At 47.4% G+C, this 21,448-nt stretch overlaps 1 protein-coding gene across 2 annotated transcripts in view; it reads right to left on the bottom strand.

Moving 5' to 3' along the window:
* Ap2a2 (adaptor related protein complex 2 subunit alpha 2) overlaps nucleotides 1–21,448 on the bottom strand; it is a 65,074-nt gene that overhangs the window by 1,864 nt on the left and 41,762 nt on the right. Inside the window, exons 7-21 of one of the 2 annotated variants that reach the window (XM_021646230.2) lie at nucleotides 20,091–20,199; nucleotides 18,455–18,605; nucleotides 16,877–17,045; nucleotides 15,459–15,596; nucleotides 10,973–11,155; nucleotides 10,406–10,503; nucleotides 9,971–10,202; nucleotides 9,704–9,877; nucleotides 7,180–7,343; nucleotides 4,743–4,825; nucleotides 2,921–3,010; nucleotides 1,970–2,093; nucleotides 1,081–1,197; nucleotides 895–964; nucleotides 684–818 (exon numbers count right to left, since the gene is read on the bottom strand). In XM_021646230.2, coding sequence (XP_021501905.1) covers nucleotides 684–818; nucleotides 895–964; nucleotides 1,081–1,197; nucleotides 1,970–2,093; nucleotides 2,921–3,010; nucleotides 4,743–4,825; nucleotides 7,180–7,343; nucleotides 9,704–9,877; nucleotides 9,971–10,202; nucleotides 10,406–10,503; nucleotides 10,973–11,155; nucleotides 15,459–15,596; nucleotides 16,877–17,045; nucleotides 18,455–18,605; nucleotides 20,091–20,199 — 2,037 coding nt within the window. The remainder of the gene's footprint in view (nucleotides 1–683; nucleotides 819–894; nucleotides 965–1,080; nucleotides 1,198–1,969; nucleotides 2,094–2,920; nucleotides 3,011–4,742; nucleotides 4,826–7,179; nucleotides 7,344–9,703; nucleotides 9,878–9,970; nucleotides 10,203–10,405; nucleotides 10,504–10,972; nucleotides 11,156–15,458; nucleotides 15,597–16,876; nucleotides 17,046–18,454; nucleotides 18,606–20,090; nucleotides 20,200–21,448) is intronic. The other variant, XM_021646231.2, reaches the window with a different exon arrangement.

The raw sequence follows: 21,448 nt of genomic DNA, 5'->3' as shown, positions 1-21,448 counted from the left end.
GCAGCCTTTCCCAAAGCACCACCATTTCACCAGTAAAAAAAAAAAAAAAAAAAAAAAAAAAAGTCTAATAAAAGCAAGTGTTCGGAGCATGAGGGGTGGTTGTTAATGGAGGTTGGTGCCAGTCGCCCCTCTAAAAATCTCTTTTTGTTTCGTACTTTGAGACACAGTATTACTGTGTAGCCCAGGCTGGCCTTGTTACTCCTCCTGCCTTCTCTTCCTGAGTACTGAGATTTCAGGCATACACCACAACACAACCAGCTTGGCAGCGTCTCATCAAGTTCACTATGTACCAAGCTGTGAAATGACCACTACACTCCCCAAATCACCCAAGTGTTGTGAAAACAAGTATCTACACACAGAATAGAATACACAGACTGGAGTCTCTCGGGGAACACTGCTGAAGCAAGCAGCAATGTATACCACATGCAGAGAGGGACACAGGACAGCACCAGGAGAACTGCTTAGACACAGCTTAGGCCTAGGCTGCCGCATACGCATGGTAGTGGTACGCCAGGCCTTCTGTGAGAAGATGGAACTACTATGTGCCCTGCTGGCCAGTAGGTGTCTGTCTGCACTGTCACTATGACCAACAACACTGTGAATGTCAGTATCTCTGTAAGTAAACTGCACCAAAATAAAAAGCAACACAGACACATCCAACCTCCCTGCCATGGCGACCTTACCTGAGCTTGCAGATTTGGCTCCAGGCGCAGCAAGCAGCCGATCTGGGTGGTTTTGGTATGTATTATGCCAGCACCCACAAAATTTGCAGGGTTTGGATCAACTTCCTCAAGGAGTGCAGAACCAAATCCAATAATCTACAGAATGAAGAGGCAGGTCAGGACTCGCCAGTCACAGCACCTGCCTCAGGGACATCACCATACAACCCTTTACCTTTGCTTTAGTGATCTCTGTATCCATCGGATGCTTTGCTTTGAAGATATTCTGCACTTCTTGCTGTGGACTATTAAAAAAAAATCAGCATTTTAGTACTAAAAGCCATGCTGAGACCCATAGAGCATCCTGTCCAGGGGCAGCCCTACTCCCCCCATTCTCCTCTCCACCCACAGTATAGCTCACTTGCTCAACTGCTTCCAACGTTGAAAGAAATCCTGAGAAGCCATTTCTGTGGGCTGGAAAAATTTGTTGAGAGTGATGGGGAGCTTAACAGACACATTCTGGAAGGTACCACCATACCTATAACAATAGAGTCATGTTATCGAAAACGAATGCCTAGCCAGATGCTTGGCCAGAATGCCCCAGTTGGTGGGGTTTCGGGCCTTTAAGAAGGGCCATGCGGCCACCCATCCCAATAATAGCCACAAAGACTGCATACCCACAGTATTCCTAGAAGGGCTATGCCACATCTTCCATCCGTCCCTCAACTCAGAGGTGAGCAAGGGACCAAGCCACTGCTTTGTGCTAAGTGTCAGAGGGCCAGTTTCGTTCAGTTCTACTCTCTGGCAAATGAAGACCCAGGACAGGCTCAAGTAGAACTCCTATCAAATCAGTTAGCCTTGTAGCTTCCCAACAAGAAAGCACTGATCACATCCACTCTATGGTAGTCACTAAAAAAGGAAAGAAGGCTACAGGCTATGGTCCAGAAGCCAGGCTCCAAACCAGCTGCCATCATTACCCCTTAAGCTGTCCTTGTCAGCCAGCCTCAGCAGGCAGCATGGAGGGCCTAGCTCTCTGCCTCCCAGGAGGATAGGCCCTTCCACTTCTCACCACAAAATCAGCTGGGTCAGAAATAGCCTAGCTTACATTCCACACAGGAGACTCAAACCCCACGGGAACTATGCCATAGTCACAGAAGCCAGGTCCCTCTCCACTTGCTCCTATACTCTGGAAATCTAGGTAAGCCTGGCAGTACTCTGCACACGGGCAAAGTGGCGCATCACTAACTTATTAACCCCCTTAAAGAAAAGTCCACAGGTTGGGAAAGGCCCAGGAGGAACACACCGCTCACCTGAACTGGATATTGAGGACAGGCGCCTCTGTGAAATCAGATATGCACTCAATGTTGACCACCTGTTGCACCTGTGCGCCCCCATCCACGGTTGGGTCCACAGGCTTGGTCTGCAGGTTCAGATGTGAGTGCATTAAGGAGTCCAGGCAGGCAGGGAGAGTAGGCCCAGCCCAGCCAGCCCGCCACAGAAAGCAGCACACAGAACCTTGCCCAAAACATCATAGATCAAGGCCCAAAACTGTTGCCAACCTGCCCTTCCACTATTCAACATAACCCACTGGCCCAGACTACCTACAGCCGTATGTATTTGGCTAGTCCCTTTCTCTAAAAGATCTTGGAATTTGTACACTAGCAGCATATTGGCCTTAGCACTTAGCATTGGTTTTATGTTTAAATACATCATCTCCAAATGAACACAGATCTACTACAGGATGACACTCATTGCTTTACATACTATGGGTCCAAGGCAGGCATCCCTGGCCACTGCGGACCCTGGTCTGCATGATGTAGATGCCAGCCATCCCTCTCTCGCAGTCCCTCAGCTGAAGCCGTCCAGCATTCCTGACCATTCCTGGTGGGCCACATGGATCCATCCTCTGCCTGAGCAAAGGGCTGCCAAAGCACACATAAGCGCAATGGGCATAAGATGCCCCATACCAGCTAGTTACCACAGGGTCACTCTGCCTTCGGCCTCAGCTCCTTTTGGGGGATTTCACAGGGCAAAGGACTGAGAGTAAAACAAGCAAATGGAGAGTGACTCACACAACCAGATGAAGAGACAGATGTGTGGGTGGTGTCTGATGCACCGGCAGGTCAACTCAAGGGGAAGGCCCCTGCTTTTACCTAGCCACCAGAAAGCACTGCCAATATGAACAAAAGCATTCCTCCTCAATTTTCCTCTAACACCACTGTTGTCTGTCTGTCTGAGAGCCTCGAGATAAGCAAGGATATTAGCCTGAAGGTCATCAGCACAGATTAGTGTTGGAGTGAAGTTTAGGAACTGTGTGGAGGTCTTGTTACCATAAAATATGAACATTCGGCCTAGGAAGAAACAGAGGTAGTTTATTTTATACACACTATGTTACAATTATTATGAACAGTCTGTCAAAAGTGGCCCCTGCAATTCCCAGCTGAATGTATTTATTGTGAACTATGACTGTTGCTAAAATTAAAAACAACTTTTTTTTTCTAATTTTTTGCTTAATCAGACAGTTGTTTGGTTTCACTTTGGCCTAGAAGGCCCTATGTAGCCCTGAACTCATGACAATCCTCCTATCTCAGCCTCTCAAATGCTAGAATTATTCACACGAGCCATCATACCAAGTTTCTAGTTTTAAAGTAGAATGGCAGGTGAGTACAGTAGCAATTGCCTGTAATCCCAGCATGTGAGAGGTAGAAGCAGTAAGACCAGGAGTTCAAGGACAGCCTCCGTTACATAGTACATTTGAGGGCAGCCAGGGCTACATGAGAACCTGTTTCAAAAACAAGACTAAAGCCAAACACACAAATGAAAACATAGCATAGCAAGAATAGAAATGGGGATGAGGGAGGTGTGCTCTCTTATGCCTTTCACACCTGCCCTAGCACCTCCTTCTTGTGTTAAGGGTGAAAGCTACTAGAACCAGAACCCCTGACACCAGGTCAGGAGGAACCTGAGGGCCAGCCTGGCCTCCACCTAAGGCACTTAGACACACGTATCCTCCACCTGCGTCTAGCAGCTGCGTCTAGACCACTTGCTGATCCTGACAGCGAGGACTGTCCTCCAAACATGCCATGCCCCTACAGTGAACAGCCAGGATGTGCTCCCTACACCAGCTGGCCACATCGTAGAGTTCAGACAGTAAACCAAATCCCAAAAGTTCTGGAAAAGATAGGCCTTTAGCTTCTCTCTTCAACCAAACCTGGGGACAGCACCATGGCAAGGGGGAAGGCCTTAGAGCAGGTACAGGGGGTCAGGTCAGCTGGCATCTCTCAGAGAAACGCTACTGGTCCTCAACACCCACAGCTCCTGCACAGCAGGCATGCTGCCTTCTGTCTTCCACACTCCTTCTCCCTTCTCAGAGACTTAGAGCCCATCTGAGTAACAACTCCAAGAGTTTGGTGGGCAAAATGTTCTTGACACTCAAGAAAAAAAATTTCCCTTTTTAGCTGTGGTAAAGTACATATAACCTAAAAAAGACCATTTATGCGCAAGGCTTAGCTATGCATAGCCCTTCATCCACCCTTCCATGATACGTGTCAGTGTGTAGATTACTAACATTTCTCATTACATAATTTCCCCTAATTCCTTTTGGGTTGTTTTTATTGTTTTTGTATTTATTGTTTTGTTTTGTTTTTGAGACAGGCTCCTACACTATTGCCAAGGCTGGCCTAGAACTTATGACGATGCTCCTGCCTCAGTCTCCCAAATGCTAGGACTAGGGGATACAAGGCCTCTCTGTGTAACAGTCCCGGCTGTCCTGAAACTTACTATGTAGACCAGGCTGACCTCAAATTTACAGATATCTGCCTGCCTCTGCCTCCTGGGTACCACAGCTGGCTTTTTAAAACAATTTTCTTTTTGGTTGGGGGAGGTCTCACTATGTAACCTGAGTTTGCCTGGAATATGCTATTTAGCCCTGAGTGCCCTCAAAGTCCCAATTCTCCTGTGTCCGCCTCCAAAAGCTGGGATGACAGATGTGTGTCACCATGTTTGGCTATTTCTAATAATTTCTAAAGACATTTTTATTAAATAAAACACATATCCAGGGGGAGTGGGGGATAAAACACATACCTAAATTCTGCCGAAATTCTGACTTAAGTCCAATTTGAAGCAGCTGGTTTTCAAACAACACACCATTATTTTTACAAACAAACCTACAAGAAAAGGAGAGTTAAGCATCATGCAGAGCCACTCACCAGAAGTAGTAGGATTTGTTTTAGAAAGGGCTTAAAGTATTTTTGGGCTGTCTCTGTCTGTGAAGACAGAGAAAGACAAAGGTAAAAAGCTTCAAGGGCCTTATCATGGTCTATTGAGCTAGAGCCAGAGCCAGGAGCCTATGGCAAGCCTCCTTAGGTACCCCTCAGAAACAGGTGGCATCTTCTGTGACTATCACCCAAGGGGATCTGGGGTTGAGGAGGCTAGAAATGGGTGGTCTGCAGAAGGTGCAGCTGGACCTCCTCTGTGCCTGAGAAGGTCACATGTGGCAGCACAACTAAAGGTCTCAATTGCTACCTGAGTAGACTCAAGAACCAAAGTGAATGACCTCTGCCCTGGATCATATATCAATCAACTCAATCAACTTTTCCAAAGTTGTCACTCCAGGATATGCAAGAGCTGCTTCCTTGCAATGAAGCCATCACATTGTCCCTGGCACTCAGGGCAGAAGGGGCTCTGTGGCCCCACTCTATACAATAGCCACAAGAGCAATGGAGACAGAGTCCCCTGTGAACACACCAAAGACCCAAATGCCACCAGCTTTTTCAAGCCATCCAGGTCACAACCCAAGAGCTATCTTCCTACCTCTGACTACAGTGAGAGCTCCCAAAACAAAACACTATCTATTCAGTTCTTTCCCCACACTTCTGAGAACATGTTAACAACATACATGTGAACGACCATTACTTCACAGGATGTGGCTGGACAGTAGAACCTCAGCCTGGTCTGAGGCTCCTGAGGCTCCAACACTAGTACGGGGGCCCCTCAACCTAGGCTAGCACTCTACCCAAGCCCAGTTTGGGTGCTACTCAAGGAGCCTGAACAGAGGTTATGGGGCTCACACGCTTGGATGTGCATATCAATCTATCATCTACATGACAGAATAGGCCCTGCCATCCATGTATGGCTGGCTGGCTGTTTCCAAAAATTCCCTTCAACCACACCTTGACCCAAGGGAACTCACAGGTGAACAGAAGTCATGTTAGGCTTATGGAGGGTGCAACCTCCCTCATACCTGCTGCACTGCCCAAAGCAACAGGACCTTCCACAATGCACAAAGTAAACAACATGTGATAACCCTAACACATCAAACAAGACAGGCAAATCTCTGCACCGGCTAGTGTCCTGAAGAACTACCCTAACCTTAACAGACCTGTGAGGATCAGGCCAATAGGACAGGAAAAGGAAAAAGTAAAGGTGTATGACTGCTTGGAGCTGGGGAGCGTATACCACAAGTTTACACCAATTGAGGGAGACTCAAGGCTGCAAATGACTACCACCCACATTCTGCATACCCTTCTTTACCAGACGCTAGGGAATAGCTGACCCAGGGCCTATGGCTGTCATAGAGAAATGACACAGAGCAAGGCTAAGGATGCAGAGCCTGTCAAAACTAGGTTGTCAAAACTGCCTCTACAAGGGCCTGGGAAGCCGGGTTTTCAAAGCTCTCATGTACCAAGCTCGGCAGTTCTCAAGCCATCAGAAGTCTGCTCACAGCCCACAGAGGCAGCCTCCTCCAAACACACACTTCCTAACAGGAAGGAAGGAACATGTGCAAAATGAATACAAGGAAATGAAAACTCTAAAACCACAAGAACCCTGGTATCATCTCCAGGGAGGGAAAAGGCCGTCCTACACTGCAGTCTAACGTCTCCCAGACAGAGTCCACTGCCACTGGACGGCACAAGGAGCTTCCACACCACCCATGAACAAGAGCAAAAGCAGAGTGAGGAGCAGCGGGGAAGCTGGCAAAATCAGCCAACAAGGAAGAGAAGTGACCCCAAAGCTTTAAAAATAGAAAATAGAGAAAGTAGCTGGACAAGGGGTATACAAGCAGAAGATAACTATGAAGTCAGCAAGAAAGAGCCAGGCAAGCATCTGACACTATGGTAGAAGGCAGCTATCTATGCACAGAGCTGAAGGAGATTTCTTTTAAAAAGGTGTATGCCAAACACAGAAAAAAGAAAAAACAAAACAGAACAGAAAAAAAAAAAAAAAAACAAAACAAAACAAAAAAAAACCCTGACAGAGCTGAAAGCCACAAGGGAGGTGGGGAAGAGTAGGTAGGAAAGAAGAAACAAGCTCAGAGCATTTCTCAAACTCCCCAAGGAAAAGAAATCATTAAGGTGCCATCAGACTCCAAAGCAAAGCACAGCCACCCTCATGCTCTGTCTATAAGAACACCAGCCTCCTCTTTAATAGTATCCATTGGGTGCTAGGGATTAAGCACAAAATCACCAATACTGCTGGGTCCCCAGCACGTCTCCCAGGCAGTACTCAAAAACTGGGCTACCTGGCAAAGTTGTCTTCGGAGCCGGGAGCAAGAGGTGCAACTGCGGAAGCTGAGTCTGAGAACACGTCCACCAGCAGCCCACCGCCAGAGGAGGGAGGGGGCCCTGTGGGAGCAGGGGGAACGGCCCCCAGACCCAGCAGGTCTGCTGATGGAGAAGGTGTAGACTGGAAGAGAAGAAAGGGGAGAATCAGCATGAATACTTGGATGCTTAAGACCAGGACAGCCCTATGTCTACTCCACAGCCAGGTATTGGAGGATGGAGGAAGAGAGCAGTCCAGAGACTGCAGGCCAGCAAGTGAGAGCTGCTGGCCACTTACAAAGCAAACCTCCCCTAGACCCCTGAGTATAGATGAGGACATTCACCTCATACTATCATCATAATTTCATACAAATAGAAAACCGTCTGCATTTTCCCCACAAATGGCTCTATGAACAAAAACAACAAAGTTCTTAAAAAAAAAAAAAAAAAAGTTTTGCCATCTAAAAGATGGAAATGAATGGCTTAAGAAGTAAGTCCATGCACACTACTGTCAACTCTTCAAACAATAAGGTTTGCACATGGTGGAAGCAAGAGTTCAAGGTCATTCTTTGTTACATAGCAAGTTCTAGGCCAGCCTGGGTTGCACAGCCTACAATATGAAGATTTGGTTTCAAACAAACAACAACAGAAAAGTTTTGGTGTACGATCTACTGAATTTAATATCTATATTACGATAGTTTTGGAGCTATCTATTGGAGCATGGTGGGCTCAGCAGTGGATGCACAAAGAAAGAAAAAGACTCCACTACTCCCAGACTCTATCAATGGCCAAAAGTTTATCAGTAAAGGTTAGAGCCCTGTCAGTCCTTCCCTCATCAACAACTGACTGTTGATAGGAATGAGAGAAAGAAATGTGTAGGAAGGAAAGTGGGTAGAAGGGGTGGAGGGGAGGTAAGAGGGTGGGAAGAAAGTGATCAATATGTACAATACACATATATAAAATCATCAAGGAAAAAGCCCTTGAAGCCAGGTGGTGGTAGAGCAGGCCTTTAAGCCCAGCACTCAGGAGGCAGAGGCAGAGGCAGAGGGATGTCTCAGTTAAAAACCAGCCTGGTCTACAGAGTAAGTTAAAGGACAGCCAGGGCTACACAGAGAAACCCTGTCAAAAAAACAAAAAACAAAAAACAAAAAAAAAAAAAACACAAGCAAACTAAAGCCCTTAAAGTTACTACATTACAAGGACACAGCTTGTCACACCATTCATTCCCCAGACCTGACTTACTCAAAGGTGCCCCTGCCACATCACAGCCGACCCACACTTCTGTGTGCGGTACACAGCATTCCCCAGGCTACTCTATAAATGTGGGCTGCTACAGGCGTGAGACAATGCCTTCAAGAGCCACTCTGAATGACTTTTGAACATCCTACTGGTCAAGCACGAAGGCAAACATCATGAAACTAGAGCCCGAATCTATTCTCAGCAGCACATCTTGCGCACAGCTGGTAGTCACTGACTACATGTACCTCGCACACAGGTAGCAATGGTCTGGCCCAGACACAGGAACTCCTTCAAACAGGACCAGGCCTGGAACTGAGCCACAGCAAAGAATGCCCACAGTGTATGAAAACGTATTAGCAGGAAAGCCGAAATGTTTATCCTTTTCTGTTTGTTTGTTTTTGTTTATCCTTTAAAACAGCTGTAATATGCTGTGGTTTTTGTAAGTTCATATATAAGCATGTGACAATGTGTATGAATATTACTTCAAATAAAAGAGATGCTCAAAGACTTTGTCATGCAAGGGGCACAGGTATGAGTGACAGCCTGCTAGGCCTCAGCCAGACACAGGCCTAATTACTGCTGCTGGCTGGCACAAAGAAGGGAATGGGATACTGGGGACAGAGTGCACTCCTGGGCTCCTTTATGTGGCTGCATAACTCCTTCAAAAGGGCCACCAAAGGCAGCAACACATATGTTCCCCCAAGTGGTACAGGGCCACAGAGGCTGATCAGAAAAGAACCAAAAAAGCCTAGACCACATCTGATGAACCACATTCCTAGCTCCTGCTTTAGTTGGAGAAAGACAGTAATGAACTTTCCAAATGGCATATCATCCAAATGAATATCAGACACTGTACACTTCCATCCACAGGAATATTCTCATTTTGCCACACAGAGGGGAAGTTTGTCCTACTTTAGTCACTACAGGAAACCTCCAAGAGGCAAAAGGCAAGCCATTCTAAATCGACTGAAAACACACACACCAGCTTCCTACAGAAAAAGTGTATGCTCTCAGGTCTAAAAATAAGCCACCACAGAGAGCCACAGGTGCTGGCCTGGTCCCAAGAAGCCATAACCTGGCCTCAGAGAATAGGCTACCCCAAAGATCCTAGGCTCAGGGGCACACCCAGCCGCATGTCCAGGGTTGGACTCCACTGAACTCTCAGTATCTAAACACAAGCTTTTCCACAGACACCAGCCCTGTTCATCTCAACCCTGGGGATATGGGACCCTGATGGGCTCCAGGTAACCAGTGGCAAGGACCCACCGCAGCACTGGTGCTGGCTGGAACAGGTTCAGGGCCCCCGTTCACATCAATGCTTCGCTCACGCTTGGTCTCCTCCAGGTCAGTCACTGTGCTCGGGCCCTTCTTCTTCTTCAGCTTGGCCAAGATGGAGGACTCACGCTCAGGAAAGGGTGGCATTTCCTCCAGGACAGTTGCCTGTTAGAAGGACTAGAGGTTGGTGTGGCCATCCTGGCACCCAGCACCAGCCCAGTGGCCCCAGCACCGAACAGCCCAGCCAGGAGCCCGCACCAGGATGTCAGTGCTGGCAACAGTGCTCAGACGAAGGTACTCCACAGCCCGCTGCTGCAGCTCCACATCTGCGTTCTTCAGTTGGCTGTCACTGCGCAGCACATCCTGAATGGTGGCCTTCACCTCTGGAAAGAGGTTCACGAACTTGATGTAGGTGGACAGCAGGAGTGCCCGGGTGGGGACGCTGCACAAGTGGAACTTGGAGTGGAGCAGGTTGAACTGGATCAGAGGGCTTGAGAGGGGCAGAGAGCACAAATGGGGAGTCACACTATCTCATCTGTCCCATGCACCTCTAGTGGGGACCCTATGCTAGAGGAGGAGGACACACCGCCAGCTCCCAGTGTAGGGGACTCCTCCTCCCTCGGGCTGTCAAAGCAGTGTAGTGAGTGGGGCAGTCCAGTGCAGCACACAGCCCTGTTCCCTTGGGTCTTTTACCTGGATCGTGGGTCCCCAGCTATCAAGTTTCCAAACTCTCCCAGGATGTAGCCGCCCACTTTGACCAAGTTCTCATGACACGCTGGAGCCTGCAATGCCTGTGAAACAGGGAACGACAGGAGGTAGGCCACAGGAAAGGGAGCTAACACAAAGTGAAGCCACAGCAAAGACAGGGAGGCCCTTCCTCGCAAGGTCTATTTTTTTATGTCAAGGAGGACTCCCCTAAAGCCTGGGCAGACCCTGGCTTCCGACAGATGGGGGCAGTGCCAACAGCAAAGGGGCCCACCAGCAAGGCATTTGCTGTCCCTAGAGACTCCTGAGATAAAGTAGACATATGATGTCCCTCATGCACAGGATAGCTAGTAAGCCACGCAACAGCCCAAGTGTCTCAGCCCTAGTATGATTATGGCGATTACTGCTTCCTGATAGGGGCCATCAGTGCAAGAAGGGCAGAACTATAGATGGAAGCAAGAAGGGGGAAAAGCAACACCCCTGAGACCCATTTTTGTCCCATCAAGATTAGGCACCATTGTCCCCAATAAGGGTGCCCACCCTTCCCCACCATACCTCAAACACCGTCTTGGCAGCATAACCCTGCACATCATCACGGTTGATGACAATCTGGATGACACGGTACCACACCTCTTCACTCACATAGTCCCCTGCAATGCGGATGAGGTTGAGGATGGTGTCCACATACCAAGTGTAGTCCACCGCATACTTCTCAGCCAGGATGGCCACCTTCAGCACCTGTAGAAAAAACAGGGCCCTCAGGCAGACGCTACCCAGGACACAAAAAATATATGCTGGCACACAAGACTATGCCAGGCTGCTGAATGACCTGATGCTTAGCTTTCGGATCAGAGGCCACTGCTCCGAGAGTGGAGAAGCTAGCTCAGGTAAGAAAAGCTCCAGGGACATAACAGTGTAACGGGGCACAACAGCTACACGTGGGACAAGATGCTGATACTCAAGACAATCTGCTAAGATCAGCCACACCCCAACCCTGCATCAGCTTACCTCGCTGACTCCCTGACACTTCCAGAGTGTGGTAGTTCTAATGAGCTTCTGCATGGTCTCCATAAACTCTTATGTTTGATTGCTTTGGGAAAGCCTTAGAGTGGGTGTTGTCTTGTTAGAGGAGGCCTATCACAGGCGGTGGGGTTTGTGGCCCTTGCCAGGCCGTCTGCTTACAACTTGCAGGTCACATGAGCTCTCAGTTACTGCTTTGGTGGCCAGGACTGCCTGCCACCACACTGCCCACCATGATGCTCATGGACTAACCCTCTGCAATTGTAGGCAAACCCCAGTTAGAAGCATGGGCACTAAAGCCAACAATTAATGATCAGGGCCTCCTGAAGCTTAAAAGCTTCAGTAGGGCAAGGGCACCGTCACTGCAGTAAAGTGGCAGCCTACTGAATGGGGAAAGGTCTTTACTAGTTATACATCTGATAGTATGCATCAAAAATAGATAAAGAACAAAAAACTGAACATTAGAAAAAAAACCAAATAACCCAATTTAAAAATGGGATACAGAACAAAACAGAATTCTCAAAAGATGAAACATAAATGGTTGAGAAATACTTGAAGAAATATTTAATACCCTTAGCCATATAGGAAATGCAAATTAAAACTACTTTGAGATTTCATCTACCCCAGTCAGAATGTCCAAGATGAGTAAAACAAATGACAGCTCATGCTGGCAAAAGTTCAGGAAAAAGAGTGTTTATTCATTGCTGGTTGGGGGTTTAAACTTATACTGCCACTAAAGAAACCAATGACAGTTCCTCAGAACCTCAGGAAACTGGGAATAAATATATCTACTCAAGATCCAGCTATGCAATCCAGGCATGGTGGTGCAAACCTTTAATCCCAGCACATAGGAGGCACACAGGTAGATCTCTCTGAGTTTGAGGCCAGCCTGGTTTACATAGAGTTTTAGTATAGCCAGAGCTCTATAGGGGTGTGTCTCAAAAGCAAAAATATCCGAACGTGGGTATATACACACTTGGGTATATACCCAAAAGATTGTACATCCTTCTACTAGAGACACTGCTCACTCATGTTCATTGCTGCTCTATTCAAAATAGCCAGGAATTATAAACAACCTAGATGTCCATCAACTGATGGATAATGAAATTGTGGTACATTTACACAATGGAATATTTTTCAGCTGATAAGAAAATGAAGTTATGAAATTCACAGGTAAATGGTTGGAGCTGGGAAAAAAAAAATCATCCTGAGTGAGGTAACCCAGACCCTAAAAGACACATATGCTTTCACTTATATGCTGATGTTACAGTTTATAAGCCTTCAATGCGCAATATGCATGCTACAATCTGAATAACCACAGAAGTTAGGTACCTAGTAAACGAGTAGGAGTAGGATAGGATTTCCCAAGGAAGGGGAAATAAAGGAAATTAAAATAGTAGGGCTAAATAGGGAGGAAGGTGGAAGGAAGGGCACAGGAAGGATTAGGAGGAGGGACACTAATGGCCATTTGAAAAAACATTGAGGCTCAGAAGCGAAGAGTGCCGGCTGTTCTTCCAAAGGTCCTGAGTTCAATTCCCAGCAATCACATGGTGGCTCACAACTATCTATAATGAGATCTGGTGCCCTCTTCTGTCATTCAGGCAGAACACTGTATACATAATAAATAAATTAAAGACAAACTATGCTATGAAAAAACATATTGAACTTACTACTGTAGAAGCTTCCTAAAATATATACATATACAAGGAATCTGCCTTAACTAGACATCTTGTGCCACTAAGTAACCTCCAGTGCCAGGAATGGGCTACACCTTGTTGAGTGCTGGCCAAAGGGGCCCCATGGAAGCTCCCAAACATCTCCTGGTTGCTCTCCACAAACTGATGGTAAGTCCCTATTGCTGAAGACAACACTCACATATCTCTTCAAATACAGAGAAGTCAAGCTGATGCCTAACTAGTAAACTTCACTCTGCTGACTCGGAGAACACTGTAGAAAAGGAAAAATCGTAAGACCCAAAGGATCAGGGAGTTTGCTGTGAGACTGTGTTCCTAGTAACGTCAGGAGCTACATCCACAAAGTCTCACCAAAATGACTACCAAAATGTAAGGTGAACAATGATGAACTAATAGACATGCCGAAGTGGACAAAGAAAAGCCCACAAGGCCTCAACCCTACAAAGAAATACAGGCAACTGAGGAAAGCCAGGAGAAGGAGAGGCAATTTTCCCAGAGAAAAGCACACTAGCTGGTTGTCCAGTGCCAAAAGGGCTAGCCCTGAAAACATACAAGTAACATTATATGGACTTAACAGGTTATATTTAGGAATATATATATATTTGCGTACACATATAAATGTAATAACAATTAATGAAAAGAGAGACCATGAATTTGCAGAGCAGGGAAGGGTATATAGGCAGGTTGAGAAGGAAGAAAAAGAAAAAAATGTAATTATAATCTCAAAAATTAAAAATATGAAGGTTAAAATGAGAAAAAAAGAATATAAAGTTGGATAGAGAGGGAGGTGGGAAGAATCTGGAAGGAATTGGAAAAGAAAAAAATAAACAAAATACATGAAAAAATTGTTTTCAATGGAAAAGAAAGAAGGGGGTAGAGGGCAAACCAGCACAACTACACTGACTGATGCCACTGCCACCTCTGCTGGAAACTCCAAGAGCAATCTAAGGAGGGGGACTGAGAGGAGAGCCTGGCCTACACAGACTACACCAGGCCTGAACAGAACTGAAAGCCACATGTCCAGCCACGTCCCAACCAAGGCCAGCCCTTCCCTACGCAGGCTAACCCTCTGCCCACCCACACTGCCTGCCAGAGCTGGATCCTGAATGTCCTCTGATGTTCAGGTGTTCGAGGCTTAGATTCCAGGGCAGCACAGTAGGCGGTGGGGAGACTTTTAAGGAGGATCAGTAGAGGGCCTGCTGTTACTGGGAACTGGACACTGGAGGGGGACTGTGGGACTGTGGTCTCCTTTAGGCTCTGCCTCTCGATAGTGTGAGCAGTGTGCTCTACCATTTGTTCCTGGCTACTGTCACATGCAGGGTTTCTATAAAGCCACTATAATGTGGCAAAGGCCAAGCAACAGACTGTGGCCCTCAGCACCTTCTGCCTGGTGTGAGACAGCAGCTTCCAATCATTTGTAGACCCTTCGTTCTAGCACCTCATTTCCTAGCCCGTAGCTCAGCTGGTTACTGCCTCTAAGAAGCCTTCTTGACTTCTATTCTCTCAGGCCTTCCCTAGATCATGGCACAGTCATAAAACATCCAGTGTGAGCGCCTAGCCCGCCTAGCCCTTCCTCGTCAGACCCTTGCTACAGGGCCCTGTGAGGCAATCCAGCCAGTGCCCACACTACCCCATCTCTCTACTAGTTCTCAAGGAAGCCTCACATTGCACTCAGCTTCCAGGAGTGACACATTGAGAAAATATTTTCCACAAGGTAGAGCAGTAGAGAGGCTATCCTCACAGCTGCTGCCCCCACTCCCATCCCCTATCTAGTGTCACTATGGGTCCAGAGAAGCCACAGAGAGATCAGTGCTATACTAAGTGCGGCAGGCCAGGGCCTCTCATCTGTGGTTGCACACCTGCCTATTTCTTCCCTAAGACACAGGGTTTCATGTAAGCAGTCTGCTGGATACAACAATGGTCAGGTGTGCATGACCTTGGCTGACCAGCATCGACTTGAAACTAACACTTCACAAAACTGACCACAGCTTAAATATTAACCACTAATATGCCAGGAGACACCAGGAAAACCAATCCTGCAGCAACTACATGTTCAAAATAAGAATATCTTGAAAAAATTTTACTTTAAAACTCAGCTCATGCTTGCCTGGCACAGATGACCATACTCTGTACTGCCAGATGTCCACATTGGAAGGCTAAAGAGACAAAAAAGCTGATGCCAAGAAATCTTTTATCTAGTGTCTTAGACCCTCATGTACGCCTGCCAGCCACTGAAAACCACCCAGAAACCATCCACTGGAACTCATGTCCACATGAGTTCCCAAGCAGGGCACAGCTTGGGCAGCCCCGTAGGCTCGAGGACTCACAATTTCCTCTCGGATGGAGTAGTCAGCCGTCTCTAAGTAGCTCAGCATCTCAGCCACAATTTGCTGGGCGTTGCTGCGGTCACACATGGCGTAGAGCAGGTCCACTGCCCGCTGCCGCACGCTCACGTCTCGCTCCGTCTGAGAAACAAGGCAGAGTCAGAGCCATTCCTGCAAAGCACAGGTTGGTAGACTGTGGCTAACCACTGCTCTATGAGTCTATGAGTCTAGCATCTATTTATGCCATAGGAGCTGTCTTGGGGCATTCTCACCGCACTGTCCTGATCAGGCAGGGTGTTTCCCTGTCCCCAAACCCCCGACTGGGCCCCCTATATATGGGACCCAACAGCTTAGGCCACCTGGAACCCACACACAACTCACTGCCCTGTCCCACATACTTAGTCCAGTCAGGGTGGCCTACTTCTAGCTCTGTCTGCTCACTCTCCCTCCTCCCTGACAAGCTCTGAGGATCACACACAAGCCTAATGAACAAGTCACTAAGACCTCTCCATTGTGTGGGCACAGACCAGCACCTTCCATGTTGCCCTGGGAAATGGTTCCGAGGCAGGTTCTTGAGCCCCTCTCCAGGTGGCGTGAGAAAGAGACTCCAGAAACCCTACCACACATGGTGCTGGAAAAGCACAGTGCAGGTATTGGAGGCCCCTGCAGCGGTGAACAGACACCCAGCCAGGACTAAACTAAATCTAAAATGCAACCTCATGTTAAGACAGACACCAAAATACCTACTGATTTACACAAAAATACAGATCAGGGCCACACCTGCTTCACTACAGCTTAACACTCACCAAGATGAAGGGTCTACATCTATGGTTCCCCAATGAACTAACATGTAGATACAGCAGACAGTGTGTGCCATGCCAGAGGTGCATATTAATAATGTCACTCTCACACTCAGAAGCAGATATGAAAACAGGTAACCTCAGCCAGGCTCTTTAAATCCTGGAATTCTAATCCTTAAAAGAATCTAAAATCCTTGACAAGGTAAACCTTCCTGAAGATGAGAACAAAATATTTCATCTTTCTATCAAAAAAAAAAAAAACAAAAAACACTATTTCTGCTTACTGAACTATACTATTTTTGGACTCCCAAGCAGGTGTCACATGAAATCATCCCATGGAGCAGGACTGCTACAACAGAGACAAAATCAGCTACTTGGCTAGAGCTCTGTTCCCAGGTGCTGTATCCCTGAGAACAGCAGGGCTTCACTGCAGGAAGATGGACAGCTTTCTCAGCCAATTACTATATTCACCCCATATGTCAACAAGTGACAGGAGCCAGGCAAACACTCTAGGATCCAAACTAAACAGCTTGAAGGGACTAGTCTATGGCCACAGGAGGTACCTCCTAGTCTTCTGGCCTCCTCATAAAGGCAGCCACACATGACCAACAAGGAGCACACCTTCAAGGCATTGATGACAGTCTCAATGTGGGTCTTGACGGCCTCATGAGAGAACTCAGAGCTGGCCAAGGTACACATACTCTCTAGAGCCAGGTAGCGCAGGTTTGTCTCCCGGTGCTGCAGGAACTGGCCCAGCTGATTGCAGGCACGGACGAGCAAGTTTGGCTCACTGCACGAAGCAAAAGACACGGTAAGGAGAGGACTATAGTCAGAGAGGGCTGTGAGCTCCAGAAGAGTACAGTAAGGAGGGGAAGCAGTGAGGAGGGGCACAGCGAGGAGGCAGTGTAGTGAAGGGGGCAGATGTACAGCAGGGGGTTGAGAGATGCTGGAGGAGGTGGTACAGTAAAGAGGGACGCAGTAAGACAGGAATACAGTAAGGAGAATGTGCAGTAAAGAGTGGGTGCAGTGAGGAAAGGGCTCAGTTAGGCAGCAGAGTAAGAAGTACAATGAGAAGTGACAGTGGAAGGAGTCCAGTGAAGGGCTGTTGTAAAGAGTACAGTAAAGAGGAGCTGCAAGGCAGAAGCACTGACTTTCCAATGAACCTGTGGGATCTCCCCTACTCCAGAGTAGACTCTGGAAAGCTCTGGTAGTGCAAGATTTTGCTTTTTTCAAGTTGTATCCAAAAAAGAGACCTGGACAGAAACCAACCTGGAGCAGAGCCATGCAGGAAACTGGACCAGGCTAAGGCAGAAAGTGTGTGGTGATGGCTATGAATGTGGAACACAGGCTAAATCGTCACTATTCCTCCTTACTTGTTTTTTAGGGACCAAGAAAATCTCCCTCACACTGCAAGTTTCTTGTTTTTGTTTTTTTCCTTGGTTTTTCGAGACAGGGTTTCTCTATTTAGCCTTGAACTCGCTTTGTAGACCAGGCTGGCTTCGAACTCACGGAGATTCACCTGCCTCTGTCTCCCTGAGTGTTGGGATTAAAGATGTGTGGCACCCCTCCTACTTGCAAGTTTTGTTTTTAACAGTTCATTCTCAATCCTGCTCCAGTTTGACAGGCTGTTTTTGTCATAGCAACATTATCTAAATGATATAGCAAAAGCAGCTGTCTGCTACAGACCTGCTCCTGAGCCTCATGCTTCCGGCAGAGACTCAAAGAGCAGTGCCATGGGCATACAACAAGAACATGCCACCAGGGCTGAGCATAAATGATCAGAATCAAGCCTGTGCTGTGTAAAACAACCACTGCCTGTGACCCACCCGGGACCCTCTACAGGAGCTGGGAGGTGTCAGTATCATTGCCCCAGGAGACTCCACAATACTGGAGCATGCCTCCCTGAGCAGCAAAGCTAACAGCATGCAGATGTCCCTTCCTTTCAGAAAAGCCTCTTGAAATACTCAGAAGCAAGATATAGGTCTGGAGAAGATGCCACAGCCAGAAAAGTATCTAGCGGGGATGCCCTAGAGGCCAGAGAGGGCACATGAGCTGGAGAAGCAAGAGGAGTAAGTGGTTTTACCCAGCACAGCCAGGACCAGAGAAGAGGCCACCTGTCAGCCTCTGCACAAACAGCAGACACCAAGGGCCAGCCTCCACCCTGTCTCTGAGAGGGGTGTGCTGCTCACAGTGGCTCACCTGTCATGGTGGATGATCAGGCTGATGGCCTCAAACAGCACAGCATTCTTGGCATTTGAGTGCTGGACCTTCTTGGACTTGGGTGGCTCCTGGGCCTTGTTCAGGATGGTCTCCAAGCACTCGGTCAGGCGGCCACGCACCGCAGGGTCTTCTGGGCAAGACACAACTGTCAGCTGGGCTCCTTGGCACTCATCCTACTAGCTTAATCCCACACCTAGGCAAGATGCCTCGGATGTACTGCTGGTCCTATGGGTGCCTTTGACGGTTATTACCAGCTGCAGGTATGACTGGGAGCATTTGAAAATTGCCATGGGACAGCTCCCTGTTCCAGTGTTATAAACATGAGGTGGGGATGGAGCAGCTGTGGTAGTCACACCTGCTTCTTATTCAGACGGCACAAAGTACTACCACTTAGAGTATGTTAGTCATAAAAACCTAAGAATTATGGGCAAAACCTCTAAGGAGCTTCACAGACAAGGAGGCTTTTTTCTCTGTTATCACGCCCAAAACAGAGAAAATACAAAGGAATATAAAGAGGAAACAAAACAAAACAAAACACTAAATAAAGCCAGCCATGGTGGTACACACCTTTATCAAAGCACTCAGAAGGCAGAGGCAGAAGAATTAGGAGTTCAAGACTATGTAGTAAGTTCAAGGCCAGACTGAGTTACATAAGACCTGTCTCATTAAGAAGGCTAGAAAGATGCCTCAGCAGTTAAGAGCACTGGCTGTTCTTCCAAAGGACCAGGGTTCAATTCCCAGCCCTCACATGGTAGCTCATAACTATTTGTAACTCCAGATCCAGGAGATCCAACACCCTCACAAAGACAAACATGTAGGTTCACAGAAAATAAATAATCATTTAAAAAAGAAAAAAAAAAGAAAAAAAAAAAAAAAACAAGGGCCAGTGAGACGACTCGGTGGATAAAGGCATTTGCCATCAAGCCTAACAACCTGAGTTCAATCCTTAAAAACTACATGTGGAAGGAGAGGACCAAGTCCCATTAAGTTGCCCTCTGACCTCCATGTGCATGTTGTGGCACATGCACCCACAATACACACAAGTACACACACACACACACAGTAAATATAAAAACTATTAAAACTAAAACCTATAGAGACCAAATGCTAGTAATCCAGCACAGTCTGAGCTGTACAGAAAGAACCTATTGCAAAAAAAGAAGAGGAGGAAGAGAGCAGAAGAGAACGAAGGCTCCCAATGAACTTTGTGTGTGGTGCTCAAGTAGTTGTGTGTGGATATATGTGCATGTGTGAGGGGACAGAGGTCAACGTACACTAGATCCTCCTGTGTGTGCCTCTCTGCTAGTGGGATTACAAGTATGTACCACCATGTCTGGCTTTTCATGTTGGTGCTTGAGACTGAACTCAGGTCCTTGTGTCCACCATGCCAGCATTTCACTAACATGACCTCACTCTGACACCCCGCCTAATACACTTTTAAACATAATAAGCAAAGCCTTTAATCAACTAAGAAATCAAATTCTTCCTTAGGAAGAAGTTGGGATGGACTGAGTCTGTGGCCATGGAGTAGGGAGCATGGAAGGGGTATGGGGAATGCCACTTGAGGGGTGGGGGGTGCCACAGTCAACCCTGGAAGGGCTGCAGGGGACATTACCTGGGGGCGGGTAGCACTGCAGCAGTCTCAGAAGTTTGACTGATAGCCAAGGAGCTGGGACAAAGTAGTAAGTATAATCCTGAAGATCTGTTGATGCAGATGTCACAATCTGTAAAACAGGTGAGTGGATAAGAGGCTGCCCTCAGCAGCCTCCACAGGGACCCACTGAAAAGCCGCCCTAGCTCCCTGGGCCATGCCTTCTGAGAAGTTTGCGGTACTCAGTATATTCAATACTGTTTCCTGTCTCCTCTCAAAGAGAAGCTGGCATGGCCATGTCAGCTCACACTATGCACCCCTTTCAGAAGACATATCCAAATGCTGTCACCACAAGGGCTATGGTGTATGGTGCACAGATAACCAAAGCTGCTTCCAAGCAATAGCCAAGCAGCAACCATCCCTTAGTACTAAACACTGACACCTAAAGAAGGAATCAGTGCTTCCTTTGTGGGCTGGAAAGTAAGCAAAACGCTAAAGAAAATGCCTCAAGGTCACCCAGAACGAAAGGGACAACCCAAGAAGCTAATATTCTGACCCACAGCCCCCAAGCCTGAGCCATGCTATGAGTTGGCTGAGCCAGGCAGCACTTGCTCTAATACAATCTCCACCTCCTCCAATATGGCCCCTGGCCTAGCTGTGACCACAGATGCCATAGCTGTCCCCATCAGCACACAGCCCCTTGTCCTCTCTTGTTACCTCTTGTTACTCTTGTTTTGTTTTTGTTTTTTGAGGTAGACTTTTTCTATGCAACAGCCCTGGCTGTCTTGGAACACACTTTGTAGACTAGGCTAGCCTTGAACTCATAGAGATCCACTCACCTCTATCTCCCAAGTACTGGGATTAAAGGCCTGCACCACCATGCCCAGCTGCTTGTTCCCTCCTGTTCTCTAAGGACTCAGGGTTACTCCCTTCCTAAAAGTGTACCTATGTGAGCCTTTAGCCATAAGTGAGCACGTTCTAGAAAGCTCCAACTCAGGTTGTGGACACCCCTCCACAGGCAGCCGCGTCAGGGAAGGCCTAAACAGGGAAGAGCGTAGACAGCAAGCAGCCAAGCCAGACAGAAACAAGCCAACACCGCCTCTGGGAAATGCAGAGACAGGCCCAGTGTTATTTGTCTTTCCAATGTGTATTTTCCAGCTACATCATGCTCAGAGAGAAACCTGTAACTTTAAAAGCATTTATTTATACCAGGAAGGCAAGGAAGACTCTAAATGTTTAGGAAAAAAGAAGACAAGAAAGACATAAACAGGAACAAAGTAGGAGAACACAACAGAGAAAACCAAGAAAATCCAAAGTGAATGCTTTGCAGAGGACTTAGTGAGGTCAATGAAGCACACCTCAGATGCGGTCCATGAAGCTAC

This window comes from Meriones unguiculatus, chromosome 1 (assembly GCF_030254825.1).
Source record: "Meriones unguiculatus strain TT.TT164.6M chromosome 1, Bangor_MerUng_6.1, whole genome shotgun sequence".
Taxonomy (NCBI): Eukaryota; Metazoa; Chordata; class Mammalia; order Rodentia; family Muridae; genus Meriones; species Meriones unguiculatus.
This window is presented reverse-complemented; position numbering and strand designations above follow the sequence as displayed.